Here is a 21,429-nt window from a genome sequence, read left to right on the forward strand (position 1 = left end):
ATCCTTCAAGACTGACCAAGGTCTTTCTAAATGTTAAAGTGTCTTAGGATTTTAGGAGTCAGTCTGTGTTTCGTGGTAAAAGTCAATGGGAGGGAGGAAGAATCCTCACTTCCCTTTCGTAAGATCCTCATTCCTGCCATCCTCAGGAGATACACATTTGACACTGACATCTGCATGCCATTTCTGCTATAAAAAGGCCCCTTCTCTGCAAAGACTTGGTAATACACACTGTGACTTTCTACTAAACAACCTCCATTTTCTAAACACCACATTAAAAACTACTGCCAGCAGCCTGAAGAAAAGAAAAATGCTGCAGAGAAACTCTTCCCGCAGCCTGGACTTCGTTTCAGTAATTCAGAGCGAGCCTTAAGCCGCATTACTCAGCGATGGCAGTCACCAGGCTGCACTCAAGTTAAAAACACATTTCCTCTTCGTTTATTCCAGTCCTTGACATACATTCGCTGCAACTTTTTTTTTCTTTTTGGTCTGCAAAGCCAACAGTACTGAACACACAAAAAAAGATCTAGATTTTATCTGTTGCTTGGTAACATAAGCACCCAGTAAAAATAAGGGGAAAGTCTTTCCCAAAATTATGTTAAAAAAAAGTTAGGGAACCCAAACACACTGCAAGATGTGATGAGTTTATTCAACAACTTCCTAGTTTTGAATTCACTGAACACTCACGAAGAAAGGAGGAGGAGATGCTCTTATTTCCTGGAGAATAGGATGTGAAAGAGGTAACAAAATAAACGGAATAAACCAGAACCCTCTCAGGAATATGTGTAGAAACACTGCAGGTGAAACTGAAGCATCAGTGGCATGGTCCCCCTTAGAGAGGGCTCTAGTTTTGTCCTGAGAGTCTGCCGCTCAGTGTACTCGGTCCTTCACACTCCTCGTGGTCCTACCCTGTCACTCCGTTTCCCACTATTAGCTCAAGTCCAACCTTCGTCTTTGAAATTCTCCTGTTTATAAAGGTTGTGAGTGAAAACAAATATTAAGTATTGAAAAAAAGGTCTACGCCCTGCCTCTTAAAAGCTTTTTGTACAGGGGCACCCAGGTGGTTTATTTGGTTAAGTGTTCGACTCTTGACTTCAGCTCAGGTCATGGTCTCACGGCTGTGGAATGAAGCCCTGCATCAGGCTCTGCGCTGATGGCACAGAGCCTGCTTGGGGCCCTCTCCCCCCCTCTCTGCCCCTCCCCCACACGCATGCGTACACACGTTCTCCCTTGTGCACATGCGCGCACTCTCTCAAAATAAACTTAAAAGAAAGCTTTTTGCATAGATTTCTAAAATTTACATTTACAGTGATTGGGGAAATGGCAAAAGAATTTGTACAGTGCTCTTGTATGGGTTGGGGCACTGTGAATACACAAAAATGAAGGGGGAGCAATGGAAATTGTTTGCAAGGCAGGACAATCATTCAGACATCACAATGGTAAAGCCCTGATTTCTAATTATAGTCCCTGTAGCTTGGGGTGGGGGTGCAGACATAGACCCATTATGTCAGCGTTAATTGAAACCATGAGAACGCAACTCTTTGGCATAGGAGCTATTAATTTTCATGGTGCATGTAACCACTTGCACATTCTGGAAAGACCACAACAGACTTCACCCTTCCAGGCAAAACTGCTGCTATCGCAGGTAAATAAGAGATGCATCATGAACCATGACAAGTAAAGACGGAGTGAGTAAAACAGAGATGCGGAGCGCCAGAGTACTCCTGAGCCATTTGTTACTAATTAAGGGGACTTTTGTGAAGCCGGGACTGCGAAGCTCAGTGGAGGAAGCTACAGTCACTGGATGTGGGAGCCCAGAAATCCGAAGCAAGGCAAGTATACTTCAACTAAGAAGTGATTTTCTCTTGACGTCAGTTAAACTTGCTGGTACTAACGGCCTTTAAAACGTTTGGTGTTCATCAAATCACTGCTAAACGCGTAACTACAACCCTTGTGTTGCAAACGTTTGCTGGGGAAACAGACCCTCCGCTTACGAAGAGAAACTGGGAGCACGTTTGAGTTACGTATACAATAACTAGTCCTCGAGACCGCAGTGCTTTTTCATATTTGACTTTGAAAGATACCTTTGTAGATCGGGTGGGTAAGGGGACGGTCTTGGAATAGGAAATATATCCTGCCCTCTGAAAGGTCTTTTCCAAGACCAAGGTAATTAATTCTGTCGGACACCAAAAGAAGGAATGTCTATTCCTCAGGCTGCTCTAGATCCACCTGCAGACGACCCTTCAACAGCAACTGGCGGTGGTGGGAACCCATGTGAAAACGCAGCGCTTGGGTCCCCAAACTGGTGAGAAGCTTCTCTTATTAATCAAATATAGGGACTTTGCCCCAGCATGTTCCATCTGAAGTAAGGTTTCGACAGATCATTTCCTGTCTTCCATATACCACCGTCTATTAAAATTTTCTATTTCATAGTCATATTCCAAAAATTAGTGTCATAAATGTTTTCTCAAATATCTGAGTATTCGATGCATGCTTCTAAGCAAAACCATTACAGAGATGAGAGATTTTTTTTACATAATTTGTGTTTTAACTCCTTTAGAAATTGATTTGATGCCTGAGTATCTAATTATTGTGTAATTTAGATAACATAACCCAACTTAGCGGAAAGGTTTGCTTTTAGGTCGGTCCTTAAGTCTACAGGAAGCTCAGTAGGGGAGCAGGACATTGTTTAAAAAGTTTATGGGGCACCTGGGTGGCTCAGTCGGTTGAGCAGCCAACGTTGGCTCTGGTCATGATCTCGTGGGTGGTGGGTTCGAGCCCCGCATCAGGCTGAGCCCTGCGTTAGGCTCTGTGCTGACAGCCCTGAGCTTGGAGCCTGCTTCAGGTTGTGTCTCCCTCTCTCTCTGCCCCTCCCCCACTTGTGCTCTGTCTGTCTCAAAAATAAACATTAAAAAAAAAAGAACTAAAAAAAAAAGTTTCCAATAGCAAATACAACCTTTAAAGCAGACATGAAAGAGTATTTTCAACTAAACAAGTGGCAAGTGATGTTTACTCAAAGTAAATTAAGCCCTACAGCTTGTGTTCACTGTATTCTCATGTAACTATGCAAATATCTCTTGGGCAGACATGAGACTACAGTGAACGTAGAATACACATCAACTCTGACACAAACTTAGGGTTATATTTAGAAAGGAACTTTCTCAAACAGCTGAACAGTACTAAGGTACACAGGAAATCTCTTGCTTAAAAAAATTTATACCAAAAGAAACATCAGAAAAGGACTGTGACTCCTGTTTTGAGTCACAAGCTCCTTACAGCATAGGCTAAGGGTGTTTGGAGCTTAAGCCAGTCTTGCTGATGATTTCCCACTATGAATTCTGAGAAGCAGGTCAAGAAGAATGGAACACAGGGAAGCCACAGCTGCTTTCTTGTCCCCACCCCGGGAGGGGGGCTGGTGTGGGCAGTGGCAAGCCTCCTAGCCCTCAGCCTTCTCACTGGTAACGAAGGCTCTCGAAATCACTTCTTGTATTATCCGCAGCCTTCTACCCCGAGTGGGAGGTTCTGGCATCTCAGTTCTCTACGGGGTCTCCTACTTAGCAAAGCCAGGCTAACCAGGCTTGTGCTGGCCTGCCCCTTTGCCCAAGAATTGAAAAGGGGGTGGTTAATGTAAAAGCAACCACTTTTCAGACGCTTGCAAAAAGGCTTTCTCCTCCTTGCCTTTCTCTTCAGCGCACGCACGCGCACACACTCATTCAAGTCACACAGCAGCACCTGTCTGCCTATTCAGCTTAGGATGAAGCCAAGGACGTGCTGAAGAACGGCAGACGTGTGACATGACCTATAATGTAAATGACTTTGATCTGGAGTCCCTGTGCCTTGTTTCCTGGCTCTGACATGAGCACCTGCAGGATTCATAATGGATGCTGGGGTTGGCAGACGTTCAGGGATCAGATTAGTCCTTTAATGATAAACGCCACCCCCCCACACACACCCACCCACCCTCCTTCCTATGTCCCAACAAATTGTTACAATTTATAGGGAAAATATCAGGAGAAAAAGAAGGGAATAGAAACATGCTGGAAAGAACTGTTTCCTGCAAGCTTACAGCCTGGAGGTGAGAGAGAACGAACAAACTGAAGTAATGAGCGCAACCAGTCAACTAATCCTATCACCGAGTCCTAAGACAAAATAGCCTATAAGCATCTGATTTGTGTGGGACACATTCTTTAGAATCTTCTCTTCACTGGGTTAATGTAAGTTTCCTCTCTAACTAGGGCAGCCACAAATCCTGGTCTGCCAGGGACAATCCTGGTGGCTTATTAAAAATTAGTGGCACATGTTGTCTGGGTAGGGCTGTGAATAAGCACCTCTTTCTTGGTTTAGACGATCACCCCTGATTGATATCAGATTGGTACTGCAGTTGTGTTGCTGTTCAGTTTTTATTTTGACCTCTCCTTCAGTCCTCAAGACAACCAAATGGGTGGAGTAAAAACTGCTGTCCTTATGAGTGCAAACTCTTTTAGCAAATGGACTACACTTAGGTTTTCCTTTGAGGGCTGAAATGCAATGGCACCAAGATCAGTCTTCCACAAGGTAACATGCCGCAGGGTTATTCCGTTCCTTCACTGGCATTAAGTCGTGGGGTAGAGGTGGAAACACCTTCAAATTTTGCCTTTTTTTTTTTTTCTGGGGAAGGGGGAATAAAGGAGCCATATAACCATTTTCCCGTTGAAATCTTACTCAAAACTCGACTTTGAAAAGAGGAAAGCAAAGCTTCTCTGATGCAGCTAGGAGATCAAGTCCCAGATGCAGAGTCTCACTGCAAAGCACCCCATGTCTCTCTTGCCTTTTCTCAAGGAGGCCCCTGAAACACCTTCTTAGCTGGCTTCAGAGAAGACAGTCCAATCCCTTTAATTTACAAACGAGGAAAATGTGGCTCATTTCATCTGCTCTGGCCTACGTATTACAATTTTATTCTCCCTATTGGTAATCCTATAAACAAAGCCCAAAGTCAAGAGCAGGTGGCCCGCACTAATTGTCATAAAACCCTCTGCCTTCTAAGGAGCTCGGAGTATACCTTAAATCATAAAACCAGGAAACACTCCATAACGGATGCTAAATACCGTTCCAGACTGGAACTAGCAAGCAAGTAGTCACTCAAAGCAACTAAATATGGAGACTGTTTCTTTCTCTGTAGAGGGAAGTAGAATAGGAGCCAAAAAGAGTCTGGCAATATTAAACTCATTTTGAAAATTAAGGTTCCAAAGTGAACATACAATCTGCTTCTAAGAATAGCTACCAAGGAAACCACTGAAAAGAATCATAATGTTATATGATGATGCTCCTCACAGCATGGTTTCTAACTACATGGCGTATGTGTATGAGGCCAAAGTGTGCAAGGGAAAAGGCAAGAGAAAGAAGAGAGCAGAACAGAAGAAAACCGTTCTTGAGCCCATGGATATTTCTATCTCCCGAACTTCCTTTTAAAATGAAACCACACAGGGGCGCCTGGGGGCTCAGTTGGCTAAGTGTCCGACTTCGGTTCGGGTGATGATCTATCTCACTTTTGTGGGTTCGAGCCCCGCGTCGGGCTCTGTGCTGACAGCTAGCTCAGAGCCTGGAGCCTGTCTGCAGAGTTTGTGTCTCCCTCTCTGTCCCTTCCATGCTTGTGCGGTCTCTCTCTCTCAAAAATAAATAAAACATAAAATTTTTTTAATGAAACATGGGGTGCCTGGGTGGCTCAGTTGGTTAAGCGTCAGACTCTTGATTTCAGCTTAGGTCATGATCTCAAGGTTTGTGAGATCAAGCCCAATGTCGGGCTCTGCGCTGACGGAGTGGAACCTGCCTGGGATTCATTCTCTCTCTCTCTCTCTCTCTCTCTCTCTCTCCCTCTCTCTCTGCCCCTCCCCCCCAAACATAGGCTGCAACCAGCACTTACCACAGACACTTTGCTCACTACATCTCTTGCGACTGCCAAGCCTTGAGCAAAAGTACGGGCTGCTACAAACGCACGAGTGACCTGCAGCTTCAGTTTCCGAGGGACATCTCCGAAGGGCTTCAGCTGCTCGGTGTACTTGCTCACACATTCCAGATACTCATCTGTAAACTGGTACTGGGAGTTCACCAGGCGGAACATCCGCTCCAGAAGGCGAGCCCAGAAGTCACTTAGCATTTCTTCCAGGTTGACGCTTCCGGCCACATAGTAGCGCTTCAGCTCTCCGAAGAGATCTTTAAATAGCTCAGAATTCTGCATGTACAAGCGGCCATATGTCTTCACAAACATGTCATTCAGGGATTTCTCTGCATTTTCCAGCAGTTCTTTGAAGAATTCTAAAAACAAAACAAAAAAAGAAGAAAAAGAAAGAAAGGGCTTTTGGCAACTAAACAACAGAGATCTCTTCAGGTCAATTTGAAGACTGAAAAAATATCACAGAATTAAATTGGAAAACACACTCATATAAAAGGTACATTTCTTTTGGGGGATGTGGCATTGCTAATTGTCAATGAAAAGAAACCTAGGTCGCAAGTCACAAAGGGGGAAAAAGAGTATTTTAGACAAAGAACTTCTCGGAAGTCAATATAAAACCCACACACATCCAGATATTTCTCCCATTCAGTCACAAGGTAAAGTAAGAACCAGATAAAAATGGGTACATGAAGTCTAAAACCTGAGGTTTGCCAGAACTTTCCTACCATAAGACTCTAAACCAAAGCCAATGATGCCTCCTAATTGAAATCTGACATCAGTGGACAGGTGTTTTCAAAACACGTTGTTTTACTTGGACACAATTTATTTTTCCTTTTCTCCTTACATCTACATGACATGCAAAACACCACCTGGGAAATGTTAGCAGACAAGAAACATAATGAAATACCCTAAAAGCTGGCACTGAGATTTTCTGAAAGTTCACAGGTGTTCCTTGTGACATTAGCGCAAATTGGGGTATCCAAGTTGACCTTGGGTTCTTAAAGGATTCATAAGATAACATCATGAGATTCTTGGTGGGGGGTGGGGGGAGAGAGAAATGTCTAACAGATTCAACCATAGGTCTGGTGTATTTTTAAGACAACAGTGAAAACTACTGAAGAGAATAAATAAGAATACCTGGTTATTCCAGATTTACTTTTTGGCCTGAGAGTTACAGATATTAATCTCTTAGGTACACATGGCAAATTAGTTTCTCCTGAAGCTTTTCTTAGGCAAGACAAAGAAGAGAAGAGCTAATGGTGCATCTGTACCAATAATTCTGCAAGCATCTATTGTTGGTATAAAAATAAGCACTTCACGACATCAAGTTTAAAAGCAGGAAATATACTAAATACCAAAGCAAAATATAAGGACATCAATTAAGAAAGTGCCTCCAGGGCCACCTGGGTGGCTCAGTTGGTTACGCATCTGACTCTTGATTTTGTTTCAGGCCATGCTCTCCCAGTTTGTGAGTTTCGGCCCCCCATCGGGCTCTGTGCTGACAGTACAGGGCTTGCTCTCTCTCCCCCTCTGTGCCCCTCTCTGCCTGCCTGCCTGCCTGCCTGCCTCTCTCTCTCTCTCTCTCTCTCTCTCTCTCTCAAAAATAAATAAATAAGCTTAACCAAAAAAAGTGCCTCCAAGCAAACATGGAGCATAAAAGAAAATATGGTGCCTCTTTCAAAGCCAGAAGAACATTAACAATCTTGCCAAAACTTAATAATGCAACAAAGCCATTATCCTCTCATGTTTGGTGGGCAAATCAGAGGCCGAAAGCTGCTTCCAAATAGTTTCTCAAAACTTGGACTGGAAACACAGAAGCCTTTTTGGGGGGGGGGGGGTGACAGCTTACTTCCAAGAGATTCCATACCTATGTCCCTAACTCACTTCCAAGAGATTCCATATCTATGTCCCTAACTCATCACCACACACAGTTGCTTGACGCTCGAGGCTGAAGTCCACAGTCTCCTGCATTCCGGCTTTTCAAACTATGTGTGTTTTGTTTATAGGGTTGCTTTGCACAGAGAACGACTCTTTCCTTTTCCTTTCATTGAGTTTTTCTTTCTACCACCACTTATCTTGTATTTCCTGGGCTTTCTTCAAGGAGAGAAAGGAAAATGATTCTCTCCAAAGAGTTAAAAAGAAAAGTTGAGAGGCCAAGTCAACTCCTCACCTCCATTACAAGTGCACAGCTTGGCATTTTTACCAAGTAGACCAGAAAGTATGCAAGGAACTAGGGGAACTATATGAAAAGCATTACTCCAATCAGGTACCCAAGAGGCCTCTAATTCTCTCCAAAATCTTAAGTGATTTTGAAGTGTGGTCCCAAGACAGGCAAGCATCACCACCACATCACCACATCACCAAGATACGTGTTAGAAATGCCAAGTTCTTGGGCCCCACCCTAAACCCACTGGATCAGAGACCCTGGGGATGGAGCCCAGCCATCTGCAATCCTGCTTGTGCTAACATTTGAGCACCACTCACCTCTCAATAGCAATCAACACCAGCTCAGGGCTATGCTAATGTGAAGCATATGGGTTAAGTGTTTTAATTAGAGGAAAATGTCTTTCCAATGAATTGGGTTTTTACTTTTTTTCTTGAATTCTCGGGTATGATTTATGAGGTTTTCAGGGGGATCAATGTTATTGTGTGGAAGTCTCCACTAAGTGTGCAGATACAGGTAGCACTCTTCTAGAACTCAAAGCTGGGGAGTCATGCGGTACAAAGAGACCTGAAACCATCATCTGGTCCAGTTCCCACACCTTGCTTGAATAGGCAGCATCTTTGCCAAGTGGTGCTGGCTCATTGGGGACATAAACAAGGCACATGGAGTTGTGTTAGTACATGTCCAGGGAGTTGCGCACATAGCTCCCACATACTGGAAAAATAAAGCCTGGCCACTGAGATGGAAATGCAAGCCTTCTGTCAATGCAGTGCTATTCATATTTCATGATCCAAAAGAGAAGATTCCAAAGGTAACCACAGGTCCTTCCTTAATATTGAATTTTTATTGTACTGTTCATAAAATGGGCACACACCATTTAGTGTAGAAGTAGGATGTTGAAAATTATTTGACTTGTGCTTTGATGACTCACTTAATAAGTAACTGAATACTCGCATTTCTGGGGAATGGCATCTACAGTCACACAGGCTTTAAGGGCAGGGGCAGAGTGGCATTTCAGAGGTGCTTTAGTTTAAAACATCTATAAAATGTCAGAGTCCACTGTTTAGACATCAGCGTGCTCCAGGTCAATGAAATGCTCAGACACTGAACACTTTGTGGAAAAAAATAAAAGTCTTAGAGCTCCTCACTTAGATAAAGAACCTATGGGCTGGTGTAGCTCTGTATAACATAGCTTTGGAGTATAAGAGATCTAATTAAGAGGAGAACTGATTTCAAAACAGCATGCCCTCTAATACTGTCATGGACCTTACTTTGTTTCCCATGACTCAAATTCGGTCTAGAGAGGGTGTGTGTGTGTGTGTGTGTGTGTGTGTGTGTGTGTAAGCACTCGTGCTGTGTGTGATGTTAATTTAAAGTTTAAGAGATTAGCTTGGCACTACATACATATTAAATTCTAATTCCTTTGATTGTTCAGAAAATTCATTTCCTTTCCTTCACACTTGTAAGACTCTTTAGTGTGGCTATATAAGTTGCAAATATAAAGATCATTTGAGTGGGCTATATATAGAAATTCTATAAAACTGATATAACAAGTTAAAATCTGATCATTTAATCCCTCCTAATGGCTGTGCAATTTGACAAGTATTTACTGAGTAGCTATTATCGGCTCAAATCAAAGCACACTGCCTTACCATGCATTTTTAACCTTCTTGCCTAATCAGACTCCAATCAGCATTTTCAGAAAGACAAATTTTCTTCACCCAATTTACCTTCATTATACCACCAACCTCCCGCACATGGTTTTTTGTGCCCTAGAGATTTTTTAAGTATCCATAAAAGTATCCTTAATCCTTCGTTTCATATAGCAAGTTTTAAAATCTTCATCTCTTTCACCTATGTAAGTTAACAGAACAAAAGTCAAGGGATCCAAAGGACCCAAACTCATTTCTCTTTAGACTTCTTCTTACTGGTCCTATTCAGTTGGACTATGTGGCCTATGCCTTTTGCCTCAGAGGCCTTATAACAATGGCACGCATAGTTTAAATTCTAAAATCCAAACTAAGGGACACGTGGGTGGCTCAGGCAGTTAAGTGTCCAACGTCAGCTCAGGCCATGATCTCACAGTTCTTGAGTTTGAGCCCCACATTGAGCTCTGCACTGATAGCATGGAGTCTGATTGGGATTTTCTCTCTCCCCTTTTCTGTCCCTCCCCTACTCTCTTTCTCTCAAATAAACATTAAAATCCATACCAGTTAGGTACAGTATCAACCAAAGCATAATAATTTGCTTTAAGGAGGAAAAAAGAGAAAAGGGGAGAAAAAGCTTTTACATCTGCTCCTCCTATCAAACTAGCAGCTTTTGTTGGGTTTTGTAGAATTCTTTCACATGCACTCTTCCCTTCCTTCCTAGGACCCTTCCTTCTACAATGAGGACTAGAACATGAATTAGACATTCAGGTCCGGGTCCACCGCCATCAACAGCAATGTTATAAATGGTTGTAATGCTCATCTCCACTTTTTCCCCATTATTCAGAATTCAGGATCAGGGTCAGACGTGACCTGCTAAAGAGGAACCACGTCGGCCCGAGATACCTAGCAATCATTCCTTCTTCATCATTATGGCTCAAGCCAACTCTAAGACACTTGGTGGCTAAGAGAGAACAAGCTAGAGCAGCATAAACCAGAATTCCACAACGACCAGAAGCTTACTTATTGGAATCAGATCTCCCCTGTGGCAACGGCTTGTATTCATGAAAGATGCTGGACAGGGAGTGTGTTTTAAGTGATGCTACCAGTGTGTGAAAGACGGAGTCAGGGAGGAGGCATAAGTGTTTACGTTGTAAGGATCAAGCAGCTCTTAGGGCTCATGAAAGCGCTCTCAACCTGGGGATGGAAATAAACACTATAGCACGCTACCTATCTAACTCGGCATGACACAGCGGGAGGAGGGTGCGGCGTCTCCTTTATGAGCTGTGTGACCTTGAATGGACAAAAGATCTAACCTCTCTGATCTTCCGTTGCCTCATCCAGCACAGAAGAGATGCTCAAGAAATTGAAACTTTTGGTAAAATGCGCAGGGCTATTATTGTGACCTTTAGCGTTTCTTCCTATCTACAATCACTTAAAAAGAACTTTTAAAGCTGGTTTTTATCTTTCCTGGCAGAGCCAAACAGTATTCAGGTCAGGAAAAATAAATTAAGCCAATGCTACTAGAGATCGGTCAGGAAGACCCAAGGCCTTATAAAACTGGAAGCAATTTAGTCAAAGGAAATGCTTAATGCCTCTGGCTTCCAATGCTGTGAGATGTCCCAGACATCCCGGAGGGTGGCAGCTGTCACTGAGTGAAACCCACCAAAGGGAGAAACCTCAACCCATGGAAGGGGTTCTATATTATATTAGGAGTATCACGCACATCACACATACATAAACACAGATCAGGGCATTAGATTAAACCAAGAACTGGGGAAAGGAAAGAGAGTTAGGAATTAAGAGGCAGGTCAGACCCCAAGCCTCTCCATGTATTTCATTTGCACGTCGCCTTCATTTCCTGAAGCCTGCTCGGTATTGAGCTAGGCTACTGACAGTATTTTCCAGCGCTAAAATGCAATTATCCTCAGTGTCAGAAGTATCACTTTAATATGGGAAAAACTACAATGAGAAAGCAACTTTTCCATATAAAAGTTTCCTACATAAATATCCTGTCTTTTAAAAGAGCTAAGAAGAACATCATGTACTTCTGTCTCCAGCCACTTGCCTTGCATCAAATAAACATTCAAAATTCTTGAAACGGGTCAAAATGCTCCCCCTCCAATTCTGCTATTAAATGCCATTAGTTACTCCATTATAAACAATCAACTGCTATTGATTAATGAGCTAGAAAACATTCTAGAAGTAACCCATGACCTACAGAGATTGAAAGCCCTTTCTATTCAATCCATTTGGCTTGGTGCTATAAATTACCACCTTGTATTTATATTATTAGGAAGCTGCTTTTTACATAGATGGATTAATTTCCTCTTTACTATAAAGACTGTATTTCACAGCCCTGCATGGTGTACGGTGTACAAACATTAAGTTATCACCTTGACGAAATTCCTGAGAATAGAAGCCTGTGAGTGCTACAAATCATACTTTTCACACTGTTAAGAAAACTCTAGTTTCTAATTTCTTTCTTAACTCTAGTTAAGAAAGGTCTAGTCACCCCTTCACCCAAGATCACACATTTAATAAAGAAAGGCTAACAGAAGCATCTACAAATGTAAGAGAAAAAGGAAATTAAAAGAGCATCTTACGGACTGAAACTAAACTGAAACTTTGGTCTTTGACCATCTCCTCTTCAGTCTTGCTTTTTCAGTCGTCTCCGTATTTTAAGTTTAAGTTTTCAGCAGGCACTTTCATCTACCTTGGCACAATCTTACTCTTCAAAAGTGCCTGTGAGGGCATGGTGTACTGAAAGGACATATACATGGGCACCTGCGCAGCTCAATCTAATTCTTAATTTTGGCTCAGGTCATCATCTCATGGTTTGTGAGTTCAAACTCCGCATCAGGATCTTTCCTGACAACGCAGGGCCTACTTGGAATTCTCTCCCCTCTCTCTCTCTCTCTCTCTATCTCTCTCTCTCTCTCTCTCTGCTCCCCCCCTGCTCATCCTACCTCAAAAGGAATAAAATTTTTTAAAACAATTTTTAACAAAATAAAAGGACATGTATTTGACGAACATTCATCAATTGATGGCACCTCGATACACGTCTCCTAGAATGATGAGCAGACAATTGCCACGTGCAGCCCTTAGTAGGGGCTGCGAACATATGAAAAAGTGCTAGGGATCCTGTCAAACTAGGTTAATCTTCTTAGTTAATTAATCTTTATTAATACATTTCAAATGCTAAAGCTCCTTATTGTTGATCTCTCATGGCCCCTGTCTTATGCTACCACAGCCAGAGGCACAGGGCCAAATACTGCAAGGCCCTTTGTACCGGACTTCATGCCGTCCACACTAACGGCCTACCCAGCACCAGCCATTTGCATTTAACACCCACGTTTCTGCTCATTCAAGAGCCCACAGAAAGCAGAGGAGATGTTGAAGTTACCCCAGGAGAGTACCTTCCAAACACTAACCACTGTGTAGATCTACTGTATGGCCTCATACATAAACCTTGTCATACAGGCGCTCATGACCTAATATCAAGAGCAAAATCAGGATAAAAAATAGCATAAGCAATTACAATGCAAATTCGCACCTACCTTCCCAAAAACAAGATGAGGTAAATGCAATGTTGATGTAGATACAATGGGGTAATTTTTTTCAATAGCCATTGCTCAATTTTGATCACCCAAATTATTCAGTGACATCTTATAGCCAGAAAGATACTATACTTTCATGTATCCAAAAATTACTTTATTTCCCTTTATTCTATTCATTTCATTGCTGGAAGTTTCCATGCATTTTTGTACTATCTACAAATGGTCTACTTCAGGAGAAAATAAAAACATTTTCTTAAAATACCATCAAAGTACTTGTTATATTTTTCATAAAAAATTTTCCTATCAAGCATTCCTTTCAAATTATTACAATTTGAAAAGTATGGAAAGCTATGAAGAGAATATAAATAAATTTCCCATAATCCCACCACTAAATGAGAACAACGGTTTACCAAATTGCCTCTTTTATTCTATGAAGCTATGTAGTACATCGTTAGGATCATACCATACCTGTACCCTGTTGTCGGGTAACACTGAATGGTTAGTGTTTCCTATGTGATTAAGGAGTCTTCAGAAACATCATTCATGGGGTGTCTGGGTGGCTCAGTCAGTTAAGCAACCAACTTTGGCTCAGGTCATGATCTTGCAGTTCTTGAGTTCAAGTCTCACATCCAGCTCTGTGCTGACAGTTCCGAGCCTGAAGCCTGCCTCAGATTCTGCTGTCTCTGTCTCTACCCCTCCCCTATTCCCCCATGTGCTCTCTCAAAAATAAATACTAAAAAAATTTTTTAAAAGAAACATCACTTTGTAACAACTGCATATATACGACACCATTATCGGAATCATTATGGGGCATTTTGACTGATTTCCTATTTTTCGTTATTACGGGTAATGCTATGATGGGCGCCCTTGTATATACATCTGTATGCAGACCTTTCTTTCCCTCAGATAAACACCTAAAAGTGGAATTACTAAATCAAAGGGTATGAATGTATCGAAACTTCTGACAGACTGACCTCCAGCAAAGGTGCGCCCACGTGGCACTCCATCTGAGTCATATTTATTTAGAGAGTTTCGATTGCTTTGCTAATTCTTTCAAGCGAAGGGGGGACGGAGACAGGAAGGGACAGTAAATAAGGAAGGCCTGGCTGGCTTGAGAATTCTCCCAGTCAGTCAGTTGGGAGTCAGTGCTAGATCACATATGCCCTTTTCTTTGCCTGGACAGACAGCCGCCCCGAAAGAGGGTGGGCCGAGAGGAACAACAGCGTTTTAAACTCCCAGGCTCGGAGTGCAATGAACCAACAAACTAGATAAAAGCAGTTCAGCCGAAGCTCTTCCATTTATTTACTTGCCTCCAAACAGATCAGCTGCTTCTTGCGGCTGCCATGACTTCTAAAGAAGTCAAAGCTAACGGCAGAGCCCATGGCAGAGGCGCCCCGGGCGGAGGGCTCCTTGGATGCTGCACAAGTATTTGCAATCTGACCAGAGCACCAATGCGAACGGCAACAATTGGTCACACTTCAGATAACAACTCAAAAGGCAGAAAACCTTTGTCAATACAGAAATGTATGTGTTTTGTCTGAGCTCTTGATTTGATTACAGTAAGCTGGCAGTGGCTCGTTCTCATCAAGTTTCACAGAGAGATTATAAAAGAGTTAGCAAAAATGCTGGGCATTTCAGTCTCCTTCACATGGAAGGAAAAGAAAATAGAACCGTAAAGGAAAGGGGAATAGGGCTTTCTAACAAAATCGAAGACCATTACCATGATGACCTGGAAAAGAGCGCTACGTTTGCGGGATGGCCAGAGGCCTCAGGTCTTTCTCTGTAGGTTCGTTTCGTGTTTGTGCGATGTTGTCCACTGCACTGCAGAGGTTTTAAAAGGCAACACATTTCTTAAAAATGTCATGATGGATGACATCTGAGGTGAGGATGAAAAAGCAACCTCTAGGTTGTATGGAAGTTAGACATTTCATCGACACATTTATTTTGAGGATATTTAAGACTTTTTCATTTTTTTTTAACTTTTTAAATTTATTTTTGAGAGAAAGAGAGAGACAGTGTGAGCAGGGGAGGGGCCGAGAGAGAGGGAGACACAGAATCGGAAGACAGGCTCCAGACCCTGAGCTAGCTGTCAGCACAGAGCCTGACGCAGGGCTCGAATCATGAACCGTTGAGATCATGACCTGAGCTGAAGCTGGATGCTTAACTGACTGAACCACCCAGGTACTCCTAACACTTTTTAAAACAATTTTTTGTTTATTTTTAAAATGTTAAATGCTTATTTATTTTTAAGAGAGACAGAGCATGAACAGGGGAGGGTGCAGAGGGAGATGGAGACACAGAGTCCAATGCAGGCTCCAGGCTTTGAGCTGTCAGCACAGAGCCCGACACGGGGCTTGAACCCACCGCAGACAGCGAGCTGAACTGAAGTCAGAAGCTTAACTGACTGAGCCACCCATGCCGCCAAGACTTTTTTTTTTAACGTAAAAACCTCCCAGGGGGTCTATAGCTAAAGTGAATGTGGATGTGCAAAGGAAAATAATAAAACCATGTAACTGAAGAAATAGTTAAAATCAGAGGTCAGCGCAACCGCAGAAATGTCAGCTTAGCTAATGGCCATGAGGCCTGGTGGGACGTTATCTGCCTTTTAAGGTGAGTGGCCAGCTTCCCTCCCTCCTAGGCCACTGTTTTCTCGGGCATGTGAAATCTAAGGCCATCAACTCCCTGCATCTCCACTCTGGTTTTCTGACTGGCCTAATGAAGCAATGGCCAGTATGAACTCTGGGAAATTTCCAGTCAGTGATTAAAACACAGATTTGGCTAAATCTGCAGAGTGTGACATGTCCTGCCTTTGTGAAATGATAGAAAACAAGGGGGCGGGAGGGCTTAAGGAGAGGGTGGCCACTTTGATTTGCTCTTGGCCCATGCAGATAGATGGGACAGACAATTATTTCTTTTATGTGCGTTTTAAGCTAATTCAGAAAATTTCTACTATTATTCGAGTTAACAAGCTTCGGGCTCATGGGAGGGTTTTTCAAAGACCTGGGGAAAGTAGTGGAGTTAAGAAATCATAGCAGGAAAATAGAGGGTACCAGACAGGCGGCTAATTAACATCTTGTAAGACCTTTCACTAAAGCAGCTGGTCTAGTCACATGTTTAGAAGATTCACAGAATTTTTAGAATTGAAAGGGTCTTTAGAGAGCATCGAGCTCAACCCCCTCATTTTATGGATGGGAAAACTGAGACCCAGTTAATTGCCCCTGGTCACAGCAGAACCAGGCTGACAATTCAGTGAGCTCTGTCTCCCAGCGTTACTCCATTTGCTCCTAAAATGATAAATCAATGGAGTTTTTGCAATGGACTAGCCTCCAACAACCTATTTCCTTAAGATTTCTTCAATATGCAAACCATTTGATTCGGGAAGTTAGGTGAAAATATACTCGTGTCCTTGTTAACATCATTTTTACTATGTGACTCAGGGATATCTTTAACACAGCAGCTCTAATCTTCTTGATCTATTTGGGTTGTTTGAACTATGCTTCCTTTAAAAACAACTAGTCTCTCTCACAAAACACGACATTTTGGGGTGGGCCTTTATGTTGTAGTCCCGAAACACGGATTATGCCCCACTTCTATTATTTCTATTCCTCTGCCTGGCAATTCTTTCAAAGCCCCCTGAACTGAGCATCTGATTAGCATATTCATGAGACAGCCGATTCAGCTATGTTAATTAGCAGTTCTTAAATAAAAAAATTTTTTTTCCCAGAACACGCCAAGAGGGGGAGCAGCCAGCTCTGTCACTGTTGCTTCCCGGTTGTAGGTGTCTAGCCTGGGATAAGTTAAAGAGTGGACAGAGAACATTATAGTGTAGAAAAATAAAAAGCTAGGACCTTAGACTCAGATGTGCCGCCTTCAAATGTGACAAATCCGCGAATCAGTTGGGGAGCCTAAACAAAGTGTCCTTCTGTACCTCACTCCGGCGTGCAAACACACACCTGCACACAGTTTACAACTTAAAATAGGATTTACTGAGCTTGGGTGAACTGGTCGGTTAAGTGATCTAGTCGATTTCGGATTAGGTCATGATCTCATGGTTCGTGGGATCGAGCCCCATATTGGGCTGTGTGCTGCCAGCGTGGAGCCTGCTTTAGAGTCTCTCTCTCTCTCAAAATAAATTCTCTCTCTCTCAAACTAAATAAATAAACTCTAAAAAAATGAATTTACAGACTGTATAACCTCTTCAGATGGGCAAACAATAGAAAACTAAACATGTAGAACAAAAAAAGCCTGTAGGGATAAGGGAACTGGCTTCGAAATGCCACATTTGGCACCTGATCTCCGGAGCTTCCTGAGGCAGACTGATGGAAACTTGGGATAATGGGATGTTTTCTGGTTAAAGAAGGCTAATCCCTGAAAAGCCTACAAAAACCTTATTTTTGTTGAAAAGTTTATAACAAGCAATTGTTCCTGCCTTAGAAACAAGTGGGTATCTCATAAACAGGACTAAAGGTTTTAAGTTGCCTGCACTTAGGGTCACCACTTTAAATTTAATTTTTTAATATTTATTTTTGAGAGACAGAGACAGACAGACAGACAGACAGACAGAGCGTGAGCGGGGAAGGGGCAGAGAGAGAGGGAGACACAGAATCCGAAGCAGGCTCCAGGCTCTGAACTGACAGCACAGAGCCTGCTACGGGGCTCAAAGTCACAGTCCACGAGATCATGACCTGAGCCAAAGTCGGGTGCTTAACCGTCTGAGCCACCCGGGTGCCCCTAAATTTATACCGTAAGCTTAGAGATAGCAAAAGATAGTCTTTGAAGTTACTTGACCGTGTAGGTTTCCATAAATCCCTTTCCTATTTCCTCAAGACTTACCCTCACCTTTACACCACCTTGCAGCGCCATCACGATTCTCCGGCTGCTATCCCACTGCTCAGTCCAACCTCCTCTCTTCCATTCACCTCAAGAACCTCAGGCTTGTCTTTTATAATGACTCGGACAATTCTTTGAGCAAAGGACCCTGCCCTTGTATTTCGGAGTGTCAAGACAACCCCTATACGATTTTACTCACCATTTTCTTTAGGCCCGAGGAGTGGTGGCAGTGCCTAACAGCCATCGTTAAAAAAATCAATCGGTCAACAAATGCAGCACCCATGTGAGGCTTATGGTTTGTTGGATAGCAGTCAACTCAAGTTTTACCATACAAAAGCATCTTATTACCTCAGAAAACCTAACTTAGAAGAAACAGGCGACATATCCCAGATTTGTTCTGATTCCCAGACCAAACACATTTCAACTGCTATGTCCTCAAAAGAAATGTAATCTGTTCTCACTACCTTTATTGCCTATGGCATAGTTGAAGTCAGAAGAAACAAACTAGAGTTTCATAAGCATTTTCACGGCCAGTTTTTGAAACTGATAAAGAAACAGTATTATTAGAACATTTATTGAATGTGAATCCTGGTAGGAAAGGGCAAGAGAAACTGTTTTCCATCCTTTAAAAAAAAGAAAAACAACTTATGTTAACACTGGTAGTGTTTCTCTGTATGGCTTCTTAAAAACTACATGTTGGGATCATACGAGTAATGCTATAAAACCATGAGGAGTAAGAAGGGGAAAGCATAGGTAAGCCAGCAGGCCTGCAGGCAAGAGAGGGCACTAGTGTCTGTGGGCTCCGTACCAGAAGGAAACAGGTATGACAGGAAATGGGGAACTTGGAGGTGGCGGAACTTGACAACTGCTTTATCTCCAACTCCATCATGCTAGCAACAGGCCAGCCGTTTGTAAAGAGCTGGACTTTTTCCTGTTAAATGCCATTATAAAACCTCAAGGGGTCTTTTTGTCTTTTTTTTTTTTTTTTTTTTTGGTATCAGCAGTTTAAGTTTTCAAAGCTGGCTTTCTGATTATCTTTCTAGGTATTGTCCTCAAAGTTAAAGAAAATGCTCGAGTTACTGTGTTGAATGAGAAATGGCATAGTCAAACAAATGCAAGTCTTTTTAATAATTATACTAATAATTTAGTGACCAAGAGAGACAAAGGTGGTCTAATGATGTCTTTTGACATTAACACCCATCTTCCCGTTAACATGTTGTTAACTTCTCTTTATAGTTACAACGTGTGCATTGAGTGGGGATATGGACTAATAAACAGGGTAAATAGATATAAAACATTTTCATCCATCGAAGAAAAGGAGGAGATAAAATTAAGACTGAACACAGTTTTTGTGCAGCAACAGTTGGTAAAATAGGTATGAAAAACGGTATGCTACGTAGGGAAAACTTCAGTTCAACTACATTACAAGTTAAATATGTGCTCATGGTCTGGCCTGAGAATCCAACACTTATTAAATCGGTTATAAGTTTCAAATAACAAACCTCAAAGCCAACATTTGAAATACGACCTGTTCTTTAGCTGGGGACTGCCTTATCAGCTACAGAAATCTAATTTCGGCCAACTTCTCACCATGGTAACAAGCCCTTTGCAGAAATACTCAAAGACATTTCACATCTCAAAAATTTGCCTTGTACTTCTTCACCACACATAATGTCAAGGAAAGTATGCTTCAAAGGTACTATGTAATTAGAATGGCCTTTAAAAGATGCACAGAGAAAACCATTCCTATTAAATCTACTTCATAATAATCCTCAAACTGAGTAAAGAGGACCAGAGAAAAGAATCCTGAGGAGTTTGGGATGCCATTCTCCATAGTTTTTAAAGTCTGTTATCTGTAATGTTGCTTTGGATATGATTGGAGTACCTCCACGTGGACCATATTGGCTATTTCTTCACTATTAAAAGAGAGTATGCATATGAGTTTGTGTTTGGCACAGGGGCCTGAAATGCATTTGGACATGGCTTTACATGGACAGACTAGGCCGAAGTGTCAGCTAAGGGATGAGGCCCAGGTTAACAACAATTACAAATATAGTAGCTACTTCTGGGTCATCACCTCATGGAAACCCAAGAGCTGGGTTTGAATCCTAGCCGTGCACCACAGGGCTTCTAGGAATTCTAGGGGTCTCTGAGGAATCCAGTTTGAAACTGAATTGGAAATCCAGCATCTGCAGAATCTCTCTGGTTATTGTACATTTTAAGATTCCTGCTTTTTATTAGGGAGGTTTTTTCTTCACTGACTTGCGTCAACAACACTATTTTGTGTTCACCCAAGAAAATAAATGAAAGCCTTTAAATTAAACTATGTTAATCTCTTTTTTGCCTCCTTGAGACCATATTTCCATAATGCCTACCATACACATTCTAGTGCATCCAGAAGGATTCTAGCAACGAAGCTGGAGGGCTCGCTTGCCCTTAGGCTCCAACAAGGAGAATGTCTTGGGAGAAGACAGAGGAGCTCTGAAAAAGCAATTGGACAAACTGAACTATCACCTCTGAAATGTGACTTGAAAAAAAGGTACTAAACCAATTCAGGAACAAAGCACACACTGATGCTTACTTGGAACAGAGTTCCAATACCTACCATCAAACTTCTTGTAACGGGAAGCAAAGACGGCTTGCAAATGATTGCACTGCTCGCTGACCACACTTTTGAAATCATCTTTACTTTGCAGCCTGTACTTCTCCTCCATCTCCTGAGAGCAGCAGGTATAACCCTGAGGACAGATCTTCAAATGGTCACCTGGAAGATAAAATGTAGGACAATCAAGCTCGATCATCATTTATCAAGTCCAAGAGGGAAGAGTCTGGCTCAAGTACACATACTCTGCTTCATTTCCGCCTGTGAGGTTCCTGCAAAGGCCTAGGTGTCATGTGTATCTGAAAAGTTTTACTAAACTAAAAACACAGGGGTGGCTGGCTGGCTCTATGGGCAGAGCATGCGACCCACAATGTGGGTAGAGTTTACTTTAAAAAATAAATGAACAACATCCATTCTGTTATGGGAAAGCAAAAATAATAAAGCCACCTACATAAGACAAAAACTTTTGAATCAAGAAGATTGCTACACCGCAGGAAAATCAGTGTGCCCAATAAACAGTATCATTCGATATCAACTCGTCTTTTTTTTATAAACTATTCAAGATTCTATGAGGCATAAATTTTTCTAGCTTTGGGGGCTTTACATTCCAAGAGTGGGTACCCTCGATCAAGAATGATTTATAAAATCCATGACAGCCAGAAACTGAGCAAATATACCAGCAACAGTCGTACTGAGAAGCA

The 21,429-nt window shown here is 42.2% G+C and overlaps 1 protein-coding gene across 1 annotated transcript in view; it reads right to left on the bottom strand.

Annotated features, from left to right (window-relative positions):
• Positions 1 to 20,885, bottom strand: part of GPC4 (glypican 4) — a 36,321-nt gene extending 15,436 nt beyond the window's left edge. The window contains exons 1-2 of the mRNA XM_029929907.1: positions 20,732 to 20,885; positions 5,897 to 6,288 (exon numbers count right to left, since the gene is read on the bottom strand). Coding sequence (XP_029785767.1) covers positions 5,897 to 6,288; positions 20,732 to 20,840 — 501 coding nt within the window. The 5' untranslated portion in view covers positions 20,841 to 20,885. The remainder of the gene's footprint in view (positions 1 to 5,896; positions 6,289 to 20,731) is intronic.
• Positions 20,886 to 21,429: the final 544 nt, after the last annotated feature.

This window comes from Suricata suricatta, chromosome X, assembly GCF_006229205.1.
Source record: "Suricata suricatta isolate VVHF042 chromosome X, meerkat_22Aug2017_6uvM2_HiC, whole genome shotgun sequence".
NCBI classification, from domain to species: Eukaryota; Metazoa; Chordata; class Mammalia; order Carnivora; family Herpestidae; genus Suricata; species Suricata suricatta.